The sequence below is a fragment of the Pogona vitticeps genome, chromosome 4 (assembly GCF_051106095.1).
Source record: "Pogona vitticeps strain Pit_001003342236 chromosome 4, PviZW2.1, whole genome shotgun sequence".
NCBI lineage: Eukaryota > Metazoa > Chordata > Lepidosauria > Squamata > Agamidae > Pogona > Pogona vitticeps.
The window spans coordinates 40769895-40785853 of NC_135786.1; the positions used below are offsets into that span (position 1 = coordinate 40769895).

At 41.0% G+C, this 15959-nt stretch overlaps 1 protein-coding gene across 4 annotated transcripts in view; it reads right to left on the minus strand.

The window, feature by feature from the left end:
- HIPK1 (homeodomain interacting protein kinase 1) overlaps positions 1 to 7822 on the minus strand; it is a 38813-nt gene extending 30991 nt beyond the window's left edge. For all 4 annotated transcript variants that reach the window (XM_072997160.2, XM_072997159.2, XM_072997157.2 and 1 more), the window contains exons 1-2: positions 7692 to 7822; positions 1987 to 3064 (exon numbers count right to left, since the gene is read on the minus strand). In XM_072997160.2, coding sequence (XP_072853261.1) covers positions 1987 to 3062 — 1076 coding nt within the window. In that variant the 5' untranslated portion in view covers positions 3063 to 3064; positions 7692 to 7822. The remainder of the gene's footprint in view (positions 1 to 1986; positions 3065 to 7691) is intronic.
- Between the last annotated feature and the right edge of the window lie 8137 nt (positions 7823 to 15959).

Consider the following 15959-nt stretch of genomic DNA (forward strand, 5'->3'; position numbering starts at 1 on the left):
GTAGTTTGTTAGTACCCTATCAGCTAAGGATCTCAAATGTAGCTAGGTGGCAAAAAGGCATTCTTTTCCATTTTAAGGTACCGCATGCCTGTTATAAATGACACCCCTACTTGATCAGAGCAAAGAGCACTACAAAATCTTAAACTTAACATGCATAGCTAGACAGACAGTAATGGACCTCTCAGTTAAAGCAAGCCATATGATTCTGATTCAACAGCAGGCCCTTGATCATGACTGATTACACAGGTCTGTCACTTTTTCAGCTTTATTAGCAAGAACAGTCACACAGGTAGCTCACACATTTGAACACACTTTCAATCCAGAAAATGTTTACTTCCTTATGCTGCTAACTGAATGACATGTTGATAATGACGAGGACAGCAATGTAATTAGGGACATGTCAATCTATTACTACAAACTGGATGTGAAGAACTCTTCAGAAACTCATATCAAGTGAGAGAATGAAGTGCTAGACAGAGGTTGAGATGACAAGCCTTACCTTTGTAGAATTCAGGATAATTAATGCTTTCCAATTAAAACTGGTAAAGCTTCCGCTAACTTGGAATCAACTTGGATATATTCATGATAATTAACAGAATTAAGCTCTTTTCAAATCCACGATTCAGTTTTTAATATCACTAATTATTCTGTATGTTGTTTACTCTGGGCCATATTTAATACTAATGATCCACTGGTATAACTGCAAAATTCAAAGTAAATTGGGGGGGGGGGGTGTCTTCTGCCACAGCAACCCCTTCCCATCTATTACAGACGGCTGAAAAATGCTTCAGGGCAGGTTTGTGGATCCCAGAGCTCTGAAGTATGAGCAGGAATTTTCACAGCATATGCCACCATAACTCTGGATCTGCACCATACATATAGTAGAGGCAGCTGCCCTCTAGAAGTAGGAGCACAATTTAATTTGCATTTTTCTCCCAACTGAAGCCTGACTAAAACCTTCGGCAGCCTTGAAAGAAATCTGGGTGATCAGATCCCAATCCCTGTTTTACTGCTGTCCCCCCCCCCACTTTTTTTTGGTTTCACTATCATGATGAAAAGTATGGCTTAACTTTCATCCCTCAAGAGCAGGGCCTCCAGTGGTTTCTTGTTGTTTGTCTATGACAAGGCCTGCATGACCCTGAACTTCCAAACATACAGCTCAACTGGATGCATGAACAGACCTTTCCTGAAAATGGAAGGGAAGCATTCCATTTGAAACTCCAATGCTTGCTGTTCTGCATTACATTACAGTTCCCTGATAATTCCATGGTGATTGACACAAACATTATATCTTCCTAACACTGCATTGCAGGCATCACCTAGTGGGCAATCATGGCCCTCCAAAGGGCTGTTGCACTTCAATTCCTGTTTTCCATCTCCTTTGGCTATGCTGTATAGAGCTGATGGAAGCTCTGGTCCAATATATGGACAGCTATGCATTCCTGATCTAGTGTGTATCAATACTATATGCTAGAATCCAAGGAATACTCATAAATAGCATGATGATCATAAAGATGCTTTTTACATTCCAAGTAGATTGTTATGCAATGCAGGTGACTACTGTTTGAGACAAAAACTCATAACCTTCTTGAAATGGATAACTGTATGGGGTTTAAAATATCTATGTAATTGTAGAACAATATGTTTAACATACTGAATTTCACATGCAAATTCTAGCACTATAGAGAAGTTCATCTTTTAAATATTAACTGGTGACATTTTCACTTCAGTTCACTTGATATGAAGTCAGGTCTATGAGCCTGAACTCAAATGTTCATGAATGAGTTATTACATAGAAACATTTTCCCACTTGCTTGGAAAACTTGTCATTATTCTTAAATAAGCAAGCAGAAACACAAACATGAAAAAAGTAAAAGTAAGAAAGGTAACAGCCACTACAATCTTAAAAAAATACCATTTATGTGCCAAACAGGACAAGAGAATACCATTAAAAAGTGTGTTTGAAGACATGAAATGGGAACTTACCTATAATAGCGTGACTGCAAATAAGTAGAGCACACAGCTTTTGACACATGACTAGCAGAGCCAAAATCTATGACCTTCACCCTGTATGGCTGTCGCACAGGATCAACCAGCATGATGTTTTCAGGCTTCAGGTCAGCATGTATTAGACCCAAACTTTTCAGTTTCATCAAGGCAGTGGCCACCTGCTGCAAAATTGGCCGAATGTATTTCAGAGGCAGGGGGCTAAATTTATTTTGTTTTAAAAAGTCATACAAGTTCTGCTCCAGCATCTCAAACACCAGACATGTGTGATTTTTGTGTTGAAAGCACTCATAAGAGCGGACAAAGTTGTATTCATCAGCATTTTCACTGCTAAGCCGGGAGAGGATGCTCACTTCAATCTGTCCCTGCCTGGCATAAGAAGGGTGGTTTTTCAAGATTTTGATAGCTACAATTTCCTTTGTGCTGCGCTTCCAACATTTTGCCACCTGCCCAAAGGTCCCTCGGCCCAAAAACTCCAGGACTTCATAGCTGTTTGTCATGGAACAAAGGATTTCATGTTGAACCAGCTGGTAATCTCCTTCGCCACTAGAACTACTGGTTTTAGTTGTTACAGCGGTGGTTGTGGCCGCAGCACCCACCGCAGGTCTGTTTTGCAGCATGAGAGGTGGATGTTCCTCAATTATTTGCACGCTACCGTTGCTGTCAACCTCCTCACTTTTCCTTTTTAATCCACATTTTTGATAAGGTTCCAGCAATGCAATGTTAGCCCTGTGTGTTAGGGCCTGGCTATTTTGGAAGGAGGTTGTTCCACCACTGCCCGTGCTGTCTGCTGCTGTAACCACAATATGCTCAACTGAAGGAGCTGGGAGAAGGAGGCTCTGGTCATATGCAGGGATGCTGAAGTTTGCTACCTGGTGAGAGGAGCTTGCTGGCCCTTGAGCAGCTGAGAGATTTTTGCTGTGACTATAATACTCGTCACTGTTACTTGGTCCTGAAACATCCCAGCTAGAGGGCTCTATTTTCAGTTTCTTGGCACTGCAGAAGGCACTCGAAGATACTGATGGAGGAGAGAACACCTGCAGCTGTGAGGCCATGCCTGAAATGGAAAGAAAGAACTAATCAGCAACCAAGAAATGTATGCAAATCATCAAGCAAGATATTATATTTTGGAAGGGAAACAGGTATCACAGGTCCCCTTTAAACAGAGAACAGGAAAAGCCAGCCATGCAGCTTCACCAGGAGTTTCCCCAAAACATATAATGTAAGAGTATTTTGACAGCTACAATTGTGGGGGCTGTCAGATAATAATCACAGCCTACCTACAACTATACAAAAATGTTACATTTCAAATCAGAGCAATACTAAATTTGGTCACTCTTACTGGCTGATATGCATTGATGAGGTGGAAGAGATATAAAGAATGAAAAGTAAACATTTTTACTTTGGATAATGAAAGCACAACTTTCCCTCTGAAATAAAACTCAAATAGTTGAATCATGAAATGCAAAAAAGAAAAATCATCATTCAGCAACCAGAAACAGAACTGTGATGTAACTTGTTGTTTTAAGTGAACCAACAGAATGAGTAGATAAATCAGTAAATATACATTAGGGGTTTACCTTTATATAGGTACTCAATGGGGTTCCATCATCACAAACATCAACTATTACACATAACTATAATAATTTACCTGGTGGAAGTAACACAAGCAGTCCATCCTTCTTCTATCAAAAAGAAAAACAGCCTACCACTAATGAAATGTAATCATATGGCCTTTCCAACTATTATTCCTATTAATTACTTTTCCTACTCAAGAATACTCCCAAACTTTATGTATAGCATAAACATTTACATTCAGCTGGTCTACCAATAAAAACCCCTGCTATTTTAAGTATGGCAACAAGATTTATTTCTTATTACAATTACTGTATCTTGCCAGTAAAGCAAAGCAAAGCAAGCTAGGCAATGCTTGTATCAAATACCAATGGTTCTTTATACTGACTGAATTTCCCCCTAGAATATTGAGGGGGAAAAACCCTACCAATTTCACTATGTCAGAATACCGCTGAAAATCATTTTTCCCAACCTATCAGAAGAAAAAGCTAGTACCAGTGCACAGCCTTCTCCATTGGTTCTTCTGAGTCCAAGTACTGCACTTGTTGTCAGCTCTTTTTAAAGGAAAGACAAGTTTCAATCTATAATTGAAACTTTAATTATACCATCAATAAAGTCTCATGGGCTTAGCTGTGAAGTGCCTCTTGACAGTTCATTTTTTCAGAATTGAGTGCACTCTGATGAAAGGAAGAGAAGACTCCTCTAATTTGAGCCAACTTTATTATTAATGTTTGCATGTCACTATATGCAGTTATGAAGATTGCCAAAGTAACCTGCTTTAGCCAACAATGGTAAATACAAACTAGAGGAAGTTAAACACTTAGTGACACCTAATTTCAATGCTCATTCTTCTCTAGCTTATGAATTTATGACTCATCAGGCATGTGGATTACCCTAAAATAAAAACAGGGTGTTCCTTAGATCCATCTATGATATGATCAAAGCCCAAGACAACCAAGTAACAAGAAAGCATATCACAGGACAAATGCATGCCTGCTCCAAAGGAACCATTTCAAAATCCTGCATCAGATTCCAACTACAGTGACAAACACATTGCACAATAGAAAGCTACCAATTCTTGCCAAAAAAACAGAGATGAACTTCCTATACACAGACACTCCACTGTTCAACTGGCTACTGTAATGTCAACATTCCAGCAGAAATGCTGACCCCTTCCCCACACCCCATCACTGTCACATCTAACAGTTGATTAGACATCAACAAACAAGCTCTCTTTAGCTATGGTGTATTCCCCTCCCAGCTCTGCTAACAGTATCAGGTTCAGTCATTCTGAGCTCCACCATTAATGTATTTGTTCAAGCTGCCTCAACTGTCTGAGCCTAAATAAAAACATTCAGGAAATCATGAGTTCTTCTTCCTGAAATACATACTACCATAAACACTCTTTGTAACAATGAGGGCTAGTCTTTTTAGTAGCTCATGATTAATAAAGTCAGGTTGTACTAAGGGTGAATCCTCTTACCTAGGAGACAACCAACAACCAGATAGCAATGCCTTACACTCACTACTTATTCAAGGCCAGATTTAAAAAAGAAGCAGTGTCTACATGTTTTTTTTTTGTAATCCTGGCATAGAGACAAGTATTTTCAAGAGCCAATACTCTTTCCAACAGTTTGCTCCATCTCTATAGCTTTTTGGCTGGGCTAGTAAAAACCAGTAGCAAGCAGCAGTCTGGCTGCAAGAAATGTCCCTTCAAGTTGATTCCTAAGCAATATCTGTCCAAGGATAAATGCTACAGCAAATGAATTATACTGAGCTTCAAAGAAACCAGTACTTCAGTTTAAAAAAATGTATAAGTATCCAGGAAACTACTTTAACTCCTAGCCCAAATTGTATGTATGCAAAGACATGCCACATCAGCACTATTTATGCTTTATACAACTGCTCTGAGTGCTAAACTGGCAAACACCATTTGTTACCTCTGCATTACTACTACTTTCTCAGCTATATCAATAACAACACCAGTTTACATTAGCATTGGTCTGGATCGGATAAATACTGTATGAACAGATTGTATATTTCAGGGTGTTGTGACCTAGATACAGCAGCGCAGTTCTAGCCGTGAAGCTATCATATCTGATTTTTGGACTGTTATCTGCTTAGTTACTGCCAGAACACATGGACAAAAGATAATCAAGTTATTTTTGACTGGCCACTTTTAGCAACATGGGTTAGATAAAACCTCTAGTCTTGTACATTACAACTATATGCCATTGAATCAATTCTGACTTATGACAACCCTTGCCAGAGTTTTATAGTTATAAAGTATTCTTAAGTGGTTTATCAGTTCCTTCCTCTACTGATGATGTGGGACAGTGCAGTCTTCACAAGGCTACAGAGGCTGTCCTTCTCCAAAAAAACATAGCAGGGAATTGAACTCTCAACTCAAATTCTCCAACTCATTGAGCTATTCAGCTAGCAAGATAATTCCTTTGATCATGAGCACATTAATAGTCAATAAGAAAAAAAGGCTTTCCGTCTTTTACTATACTAGAACCTAGCACTATCCAATAACATTAGATGTTAGAAAATCCAGAATGAAAAAAAAAATTCTTTGCTCACTGTTAAAACTATTAAGCAGGTTGAAGCGATGCCCACCAACTAGGTTTAACAGAAATTCAGTTAAGTTCATGGACACCAGGACAGTTCTGGAGCTAGTAACTATAGATAATGTATCAGCAGCAGCACACTTCTAAGTATGTACAAATTGCTGGGGGACATAAACAGGAGAATATTACTCTACTTTTGCCCTTTTGTTCCTGGCTTCCCACAAAGATCTCTGGCTGGCTACTGTGGCTACAAGACATTGGACTAGACAGGCCTTCAATCTACTCAACAACATTTTTGTGTTCTTATTGCTATTTTTTTAAAATCAGAATAAACCTTCAGGCTTTATTCCTACAGAATACCTATTAAGTGTGTGTAAGAAAGCAACCTCGAACCTTCCTTCAAACTTGATAGTATCTAATTCCCAGCAACACAAGCTGAGAATCTAAATACCAAAGTTATTTTGACCACAGATCTTCTAACAGTACACCAAGTCTATGAGCAAACTGATGTCAGTCATTTCTTCAAGTACAGACTTTGGATTTAGTCAAGCAACAGGCTCGCTCTTTATCTCCATGTTCTTCTGTTCGTGCTAAAAGAGATCTTAGGTCATAGTCTGGATCTACGCAGTACAGCAAATATCTATTTTGGCTCCCTGAACCAACTGACTATGGTAAGATGCAACAATGCAATATTACATCCTATGTAAGACTTTTTTAAAACTACTAAGGTGGAAACCAACTGTTCCCTTATTGGCCTGTTGGAAACCCCCACACTTGTTCCAACTAGGAGATGAGCTAGACTTTGGTTATGTGAAAAAGACCATTATTATCACTTGTGTTCTACCTGAGCACCCATGGAGAGCTTGCCCTCAGTGTTTATGCCTCATGGGGTGTGTGTTAACTATTTAATAACAAACTAGTTTTTCTGTAAAAGGTTTGGTCGAACTACAGCCCTGGAGTTCATACAAACTTGTTGTGTCCCAAAACATTATGGTCAGGTTGTTTCAAGGGACTTTTCCCCGCATTTTTATCGAAATTTACACACAGTTGTGCGGGGGTGTGCGTGTTCCTCCTTTGTCCTATTCTCTCAGAACCTGGTGCCAGTCTCTGGGGTGACCTAAATATACGATAGTGGAAATCCCACACGCTTAGTTTTAAAAAAATAAAATGCTGGCGGGGGAGGGGGGCGGCACATTATTTTTTTAAACCGTCTCTCTCCAAGGTTCAGTGACGGGGGAAGAAGGGAGTCCTGCCAAGACCCGAAGAAACAGAAGCAACAACAACAAAAAACCTCGGTCTCAGGACCACCGAGCAGCGCAGGCCTTCCAACCCACCGAGAATCAATCGCTCGGTTTCGGCGGCGATGTTCGCCCACGGCCTTCCCCGAAAGGCTTCCGTCGCCTCCGAGCACCCCGGCGGCCCCTGAGCCCAATAACCGGCCGGCCGGCCGAACCCACAGGACACGACCAGCCCTTCCAGGGCCTGTCCCCCTCGCTCCTATCCCGAAGGTCGCCCCGAGGGAGGGTGGGTCCCACTTACTCGCCGCCGTTCGGGGTGTCTCAGCCGCGGGCCGGGCCGGGAGCTGCCTGCCGGTGCCGGGGGACGAACGGGCGCATCCTTGGCCCCGGAAGACCGGGCAAGGGGGTGCGCGGCCGTCGCGGCCCTCTCGAGCCGGCCAGCCTACGGGTAGCCCCCAGCCCGTTTAGCTGCCGTTTCCGCCCGATTGTGGCCCCGTCGCTCGCCCGCCCGCCCGAGGGCCCGGCCCGGCCTGGCCCCCGCCTTCTCTTCGAGCTGCTTCTGCTACCGCCGCCGCCGCCGCCGCGCCCTCAGGAGGGGGCCTCGGTTCAGCCCAGCTGCTCCCGCTCTGTTCCGCGCCCCTCGACTGAGCCAGGCTGAACCTGTCGAACACGGAACGCAGGCGACTTCTGATGCTCCAGACCCCAAGGCCGAAGCAGCAGAGCGCCGAGGAGGAGGCGGCGAGGCGTCGGGACCCACGTGATCAGCGGCAGTTGCGAGCGGCCGAATGCGTGGTGCGCTTGGGGCTGGGCGCCATAATAACCGGTTATTAACCGAGGCACCAGAGTCTCTCTTTTTGCAGTAATAAATGTTCTTACAAAATGTGAATACGTATCTCGCCTCAGCAGAGAAAAATCACCATGCAATACGTGATTTCCGTCTCTTGTACACGTTTAAAGGGAAGGTGCAAATCCGCCTGAACTCATTAAGGCTTGCCGCCACATTAAGGGGGCTTGGGAAAGCCCTCACAGGCATTTCTCAGGAAAAGAGGACACCTCCCTCTTTGTAACAGTTGGGTCGCCTCGTGTCCAAGTTGGGGCCAGGTAACGGGCCCAGACGCCTATACTTGGCTTTGAGAGGATGGCTTTGGGTGGTATTTAGGTGACAAACGAAATCCCAGAAACTAGGGTTCGGACCACTGTAAGCTCTCCTGCCGGAGATGAAACTGTTAAGCCTCTCAAACTTGGAAATCAAATAAACTCAGCACTTGAGATTTCCTCCGAATTAGGCATGCACAAGTCAAGCAATTATTTAGAATGGTTGTCCTCACTAAAAACTCGAATGTCGTTCGCATAATACATCCTAAATAAAAGCATTTCCACTGAGATTTCGTATGCCACCTTGATAGAACCCCCTATCTATGAACCTAACTCTCTTGCACATTTTTGGACCGAAACAGGAAGCTGAGCGCGCCACTTACGTTTTCTACAAACGATCATCCTTTTCGTTTCGACCTGCACGACGGTTAGATCCTGTAGGCGACTCAAGTCACCGAAGCTGCAACTAAAGTGCAACATTTCTACTTTTGGGAATGACCAGAAAAGACACAGAGGTCCTCTGGTCACAGCCGAAAGGTATACTCCGACAGTTAACCGCTGACTGAGCCAAGATTCCAATCCGAACGAATCCTTAACGATTTTTCCATAATTCTTTTCACTTTAAAGTGTCTTAGGAAGTATTTTTATTGGCTTGCTTTCCAAGTACTGTAGCTCAAACCAACGATTTTGCAAATTTACTAGGCCTTTTCTCGTGAAGGGAGTAACTGATAAGCCCAGCCCTGTCCATTGTGTATTGTAATGTAAATACTATCTTGTTTAGCACCTTTGTTAGGGGCAAATTGGGCAATTCATGCGTCACATTCCCTTCAATCATTCAAAATACTTTTTGATAGGATTTGAGGAGCAAACCTTCAGTTTAAGTACCATCACATGCATCCCCTGACGTCTTTTGTTATCATTTTTACTCTGGTATTGACATTCAGATTGGTGAGCTAAGTGTTGGTGCCTTTACTTTTATATTTGCCTGCCTAACTGCTCTTTACAAAACCAACATTTAAATATTGACTAAAACATTACTAAATCTAAATTAATAAATCTTCAATGTTTTGTACAAGTATAAAAAAACATGGCCGTTAAAAGCATCCATGTTTCTCATTAAAATCAGGGAACAAAATACAGTATATAGATCTACAGTGACTCAAAGCCTTTTATTTTGTGTACTCCACTTATAATTATACTAAAATCATGTTACTGTTGTTCTAATCAATGGTGTAGTGATAACTTTGGAAATGCATGTGATCATAACAACCTCCACCATAGAGTTAAAGCTGCAGGGAGTTATTTCAGACCATGACAATAAATTTTGTAAAATTTGTTATTGTTAGATGCCTTCAGGTTGTTTTGAACATATGAGATACCTATGAATAAGTAACTTCCAAAAAGTCCTATCATAAGTAGGCCTCCTCAGCTGTACTTTCTTTACTGAGTCAGTCCTTTTATTTAGCTTGCTTTTTATATATCCTACAGTTTCCCCCAACTTTATTTTTTCCCCAATGACTGTTATCTTCTTACAGTATGTTCAAAATACAGTAGCCACTGTTTAAATATTTTTGTGTCTCTAGATTTCATTTCAGGCTTCATTTGCTCTAGAACCCACTTCCTTGTTGTTTTTAGGGGTTTTTTTTGTGCTCCCTGAGGTCTGCAAAGCTGTCTTCAACACCACACTTAAAATGAATCATTTTCCCCCGGCAGCTTTCTTCACATCTGTACAGAGTACAGTAGTCAGGAATGCCATTGCCCTTCCAAATATCAATCTTCAGACAGATTTCTTGGCTGCAGTCTTTGACTGATGTTTGAACCAAGATATAAAAGATACAATTGCTATTTCTTCATTGTCAACATTAAAATTACGTACATAATTCTTCTGTAGACACAATGCATGTTTTTTTTATATTCAACTGTAGCCCTACTTCTGCACTTTCTTTCATCTTCATTAGCCGTTATTTCAAGCCAGTTTTTCTTTCTGGCAGTATCTGTAAAATTAGTGGCTCCTAATTGTTCACTCAAGACCAAACCACCTCGAAACAAAGGAATTGCCACAATCTCCTGTTCCAGGGGAAATCTATTCCTTTCTTAGGTGCTGTTAGAATATTGTAGTTAAATTCAGATGCACCAAGCAAGGCTTTTATGAGTGTGTTGTGTTAAAGTTTTATAATTCTGTACTCAAGAAGTCCTGGCTTGGCTCTACTATGCCACTGGTTTTAACTATAGCCTAAAACCAATGCTAACCAGTCTTAATAGCCATCATATTTGAAAGCATGAAATTCAACACCTACAAAGACCCCAAATTGCAATCTTAGCATTTTTCACGGTTGTTTTCTTTCTTAGAGATAAAATATCATTTATAAAACATCTATTATATATGAACTATTTCTAATTTAACTTTTTTTTTAAAAAGGCAAATCACAAATACTTTAAACAAAGTCTTGTAAGATTGTTGAATACCAGATAGCAGGTGAGCCTAATAATGTAAGTAATTAAAAAAACTTATCCCATCATCTGGAGAAGATCTTCTTGACTCTTAGATTTTTCTACTCTCTCAGACACTTTGGCCTGAAACATTTTATTGCTATACCCTGACTTACAAAGGCAGGATGAACTGAGGTAGCCAAATCAGTTTGAGAAGAAAATAAAGGCACCTAACAATAAGGTAGTGCCTTCCACATACTTCAGAACATATCTAGTCCCTACAAATATACAGAAGTACAGTAATACATTTGTAAATTAAAAGAAAAATAACTCTGAAATTGTAGGAAAACAGCCTGACTATAACCAACAATGTCACAGAACACTGAAAATAGAGCCATTGGCAAAAGAAAATACAGTAAAATGGAAGGAGGCTGAAAGATAGAAATGGAATTGACCTGCTCAAATCTATTATTATAATAGCTATGGTTATCACCATGAAAAGATCAAGGAATGTACAGTTTTAATTTAAAACAATCTCTTTATCAGAATACTGCAGTTCAGAAGGAGGAAGAAATCTCCACAGCCATAAAATATTCAGCTTCTGAATCTAAAAGCCTTTAGAAAGCACAGCACAACTGAGTGGGTGAAGCAAATCTCCCTTTCTGTGCATTCTTTGGTTGTTTGAGGCTAGAGTTCTGAATAGAAATGTAACGAGGGCTACAGATACAGTACATTGTTCATCTTTGTACTATTTTGTATGGATGCCTGCTGATCCTTGCATCAAGACATCCATCTCCCTATAACTGCAGGTTAGGCATCCTTCAGTCTCGAGAGACTATGGTAACGTGCTCTGAATAGAGGTCTTGGAACAGCATCTAGTGTGGCTGAGAAGGCCAATTCGAGAGTGACAATCCCTTCCACACTGGAGACAAATACAATCTGTCGCCTGTCCAGCTCTCCGGTTTTTGCTGCTTTCGGGACTGCCTCTTTGCCTCAGCCTGCTGGGCAGGGGTCTCTTCAAATTGGGAGAGGCCATGCTGCACTTCCTGCCCCCTGGCTGAATGCTCAGATGTCAAGGTTTCCCATCTGTTGGGGTCTATTCCTAAGGCCTTCAGATTCTGCTTGCAGATATCCTTGTGTCGCAGCTGTGGTCTTCCTCTGGGGCGGTTTCCCTGCACTAATTCTCCATACAGGAGATCTTTTGGAATCTGACCATCAACCATTGTCACGACATGCCCGAGCCAACACGGACGTTGCTGTTTCAGTAGTGTATACATGCTAAAAATTTCCCCTTGTTCTAAGACTACTCTATTTAGAACTTTGTCCTGCCAGGTGATACCAAAAATCTGCGTGCAGGTACGCGCACATTCTTGGGAGAATGCGCAAAGTGGTGGGGCAGCACCCGTCAGCGCTGGCGTGAGCGCTCCCCCACCCCTTCGCACATGCACAGGGGCTCTTGCGCGCGCGCCCAGCTTTAAGATTATTTTTTCATTTGATACGGGGGTAGGGGTGCAGTTGTCTTTTTTCTATTTTTATACTTCTTTTCTACAGTATTGGAAAGAAAGCTTTTACATATTCCGTGAGATGGGCAAACCAGCACCACATTGCCTCAATGCTTTGAATGGGTGGTTCTCCTTTTAGTAGCTAAAAAGTAACTATGTATTACATTTAAGAAACAGGAAAATAAGTAGTTACTTTTAAAAATTATGGCCACAATCCTATAGGGGCTTGCACAATTTGTCACAACAAAATTATGAGGTGCTTGGTCAAATCTTGTTTGTGCATTTGGGTGTGTGACCAGTCATGTGCTCAAGGTGCATCAGCACTTCATAATTTAGCTTTAATTAGCTATGACAAGTTATGCAAATCTTATGTAAGCACCAACAGGATTCTGGCCTATAATACCAACTAACTACTTTTGGGAGTATTGGAACAGTTACCAATCACTTTCCATATTCAAATAAACTGTTTACCAACTTCTGGTGTAGCTGTTATAGTTGTTAAAAGGCATCAGAAAAAGACAGCAAGTTCTGTTAATAGATCTCTTGACTAGGAGGAACATGAAGAAGATAAGAACATCTTGTCTTAACATGGGTGACTGACATCTGGATACTGCCTTTTTATTATGTACTCTAAGCAGTGTTGAGAAGATTGGAATTTTTTTAACAAAGCTTTTCTTGTGGAAAACCTGATGTGGCCCAGCCTCACTCAGACTCTGTCTCCAGTGGCCCCCAGGTAAATTGAATTTGAGACCCCTGCTCTAGACGTAGAATAACAGGTAGCTATGACACAGTGCTCTAATCTGTTGATCACATGTTTTTTTTCCAAAATAAAAAAGGAAGAAGAAACAGATTCATTTTGAGTCATAACACACTTTTCCTTGCTTGAGGTACATTGCTAGACTAGACAGGGCCAGTCTTGTTTGATCATTACTGTATTTCTCTCTTAGCCAATAGGATTTTTACAAGTCAAAGTCCTTGGGTATTGACCTACCAGCATCATCCTACAGTCATGGCCATAAAAGCTAACAAGAGAAGTATTCCAATTCTACATTTTGTTGAAGACATTGGCTCCTTTATGATACTTGCAAGGAGATATGAAATGGTTCAGGAGTTTCTCAGCAACTCCCACCCACCCAAAGCCCGTTCCAACTGGAGGTGTGGTTCTTGTGAAGGGTTTATCTTTCAGACACACTCCTCTGCATAGTGTTGATTAACCTTTGCCACTGGTTCTGCTGTCTAGGACTGATGAGAGTTTCAATCTGACAATGACTGCAAGCCCCCTTCCTCATTTACATTTTGCCTCCCTTCTGTATCCACCAACACTGTCTAATATCTACTACAATATCAATGCTAGAGCTAGTCCTGCAGAGTAATACAGCCATTGGTTGTTACCAAAGCCACAGGTGCTGTTTCTGTGTTGTTTTTGAATAATTACTGAATGTTACTTTTAAATTGATTAGTCACTGACATGACCTAATCATGTGCTATTAGGCAAATCTAGGGATGCCTGGTGAGAATGCTGGCCCCAAAGATAATGAAAGTTATACCATTATAGCATCCAGCCTGGTAAGTACTTGAGTGGGAGACCACCAGGTAGAACCAAAGCATGCTGCCCCATGGGGCCTAAAGCACTCTCTAGGTGGCTAACAATTTAATTCTACAGGCTACCCTTCCCAGCAATCTGGGTACTCATTTTACCAACCTTGGAAGGATGAAGGCTAATTGAACCTCGAGCCGGCTGCCAAAATCTGCTGGGATTGAACACTGACCATGAACAGAGTTTTGACTGTTTAACCACTGTGCTACAAAGCTCGCAAAAAAACACAACCCAGCATCTCTGAGAAGTGGTAGTGAAGAATCCTGACTGAAACCTTGGAGAACTGCTGCCATTTGCACTTGATAGAGCTGAACTCGATTGATCAGTTATTTGGTCCAGCATAAAGCAGATTCCTATGTTCCTAACTTAACTAATCTGCCACTATAAAAGGCACCTAATAACTTGGAGTCTTCATACAGTGTGAGGGAATAGATTTTTATCTTTATTTGCCATAGCAGAATATCACTTGGCCCACCTTCATAACTTATTGTGCCTGGAGAATTGCTTTTTAATAATTTAACTGATATGGGCCTAAAGGAAATTGTTTAACAACTGTCTGTCCAGGGAAGTAGCCATTTTTATCTTCTTCAGCATGTGTAGCACAAATACAGACAAAAAAGTTGAGGTACCTTAAAGAGTAAATGATTTGTTCTGATGTGAGCTTTTGTAAACTGCAATCCACTTCCTCAGACACATTTAAGACCTGATATCTCCATAGCCTATACTGTATATGGCTTGGGTCCAGGCTATCTGAAAAACTGTACCTCCCTGTATAAGCCTTCTCAGTTCCTAAGATTTTCAAGGAAGACCCTTCTCTCAGTCCTACTGTATTCACAGGCATGTCAAATGAGAATGCAAGGCCTTCTCTGTGGCTGATACCAAGCTGTGGAATGCCATCTCTTAGAAGGCTAGGTGAACCCCCCTCTCTCTTTTCCTTCCAGCCACAGATGAAAACTATCTTAACAATGTATTTGGCAGTCGAGAGTTTTGATTTTGGGTGCTGCACATCATCATCATCATCATCATCATCATCATCATCATCATTATTATTATTATTATTATTATTATTATTATTATTATTATTATTATTATTGTGTGTGTGTGTGTTTTGATGCGTTTTTCAGGTGTTTTAAACTATTTTGTTACAATACTATTATATGTTTAATTATTTTTGATGGAATAATTTCTCGTGTTTTCAGTCAATTTGTTTTTTAATAAATTGTGAGCTATCTTAGGTCACTTTACTGGGAGAAAGGTGGCTTAAAAATTAAATAGACTTGTCTGAGTTGAAGTCTTACATGTCTTTTAGCCATGATTCTATGCTGACATTCCATTCAATCATATTTCCAAATAAGTGTGCATAGGATAAAAAGTTTTATACTGAGCCCTATGTATGTCTACTCAGAGATAAATCTGAGTTCAGTGAGATTTCCTCCTAGGCAAAGGCTATAGCTTTAGTGAGCATTCTGTGTAAAGGTCTGATTTCCCACATTCCTGTGATCAATAGTAGTTCTGCTATTGTTTTCACCTGGATTGGTTTTGCTATTGCCTTTATCCTGATTATATGCATATTTTGTGGCTCTACTGTTGTCTTCATTAAAATTGTATGCATCCATAGTCAGACATACTCTCTCTTGGACAACAGAATTGTGAGTTCCAAGCAACCTGACCTAAATAGCCTTAGCAATGTAGGCTACATGGCCTCATTATTTCAGATGAGGTCTAGGATGCTGTATCGGTGATGAAGTAAGTTTTAATTTCAAATGCAGTTGGCTGTTGTAGGTGGAACTGAAGGGTTTCCAATGTTGCCTCTATCTAGGCTTTGCTAACCTGGAATTAACAATAGTTAGACGTCTGTTTGTCTGTCTGTCTTAGACGTGGGCTATTTGTATTTGCATCTCCAGGGGTACAGATGTTGTGGGGGCCCACTTCTCTCCCCCAGAAC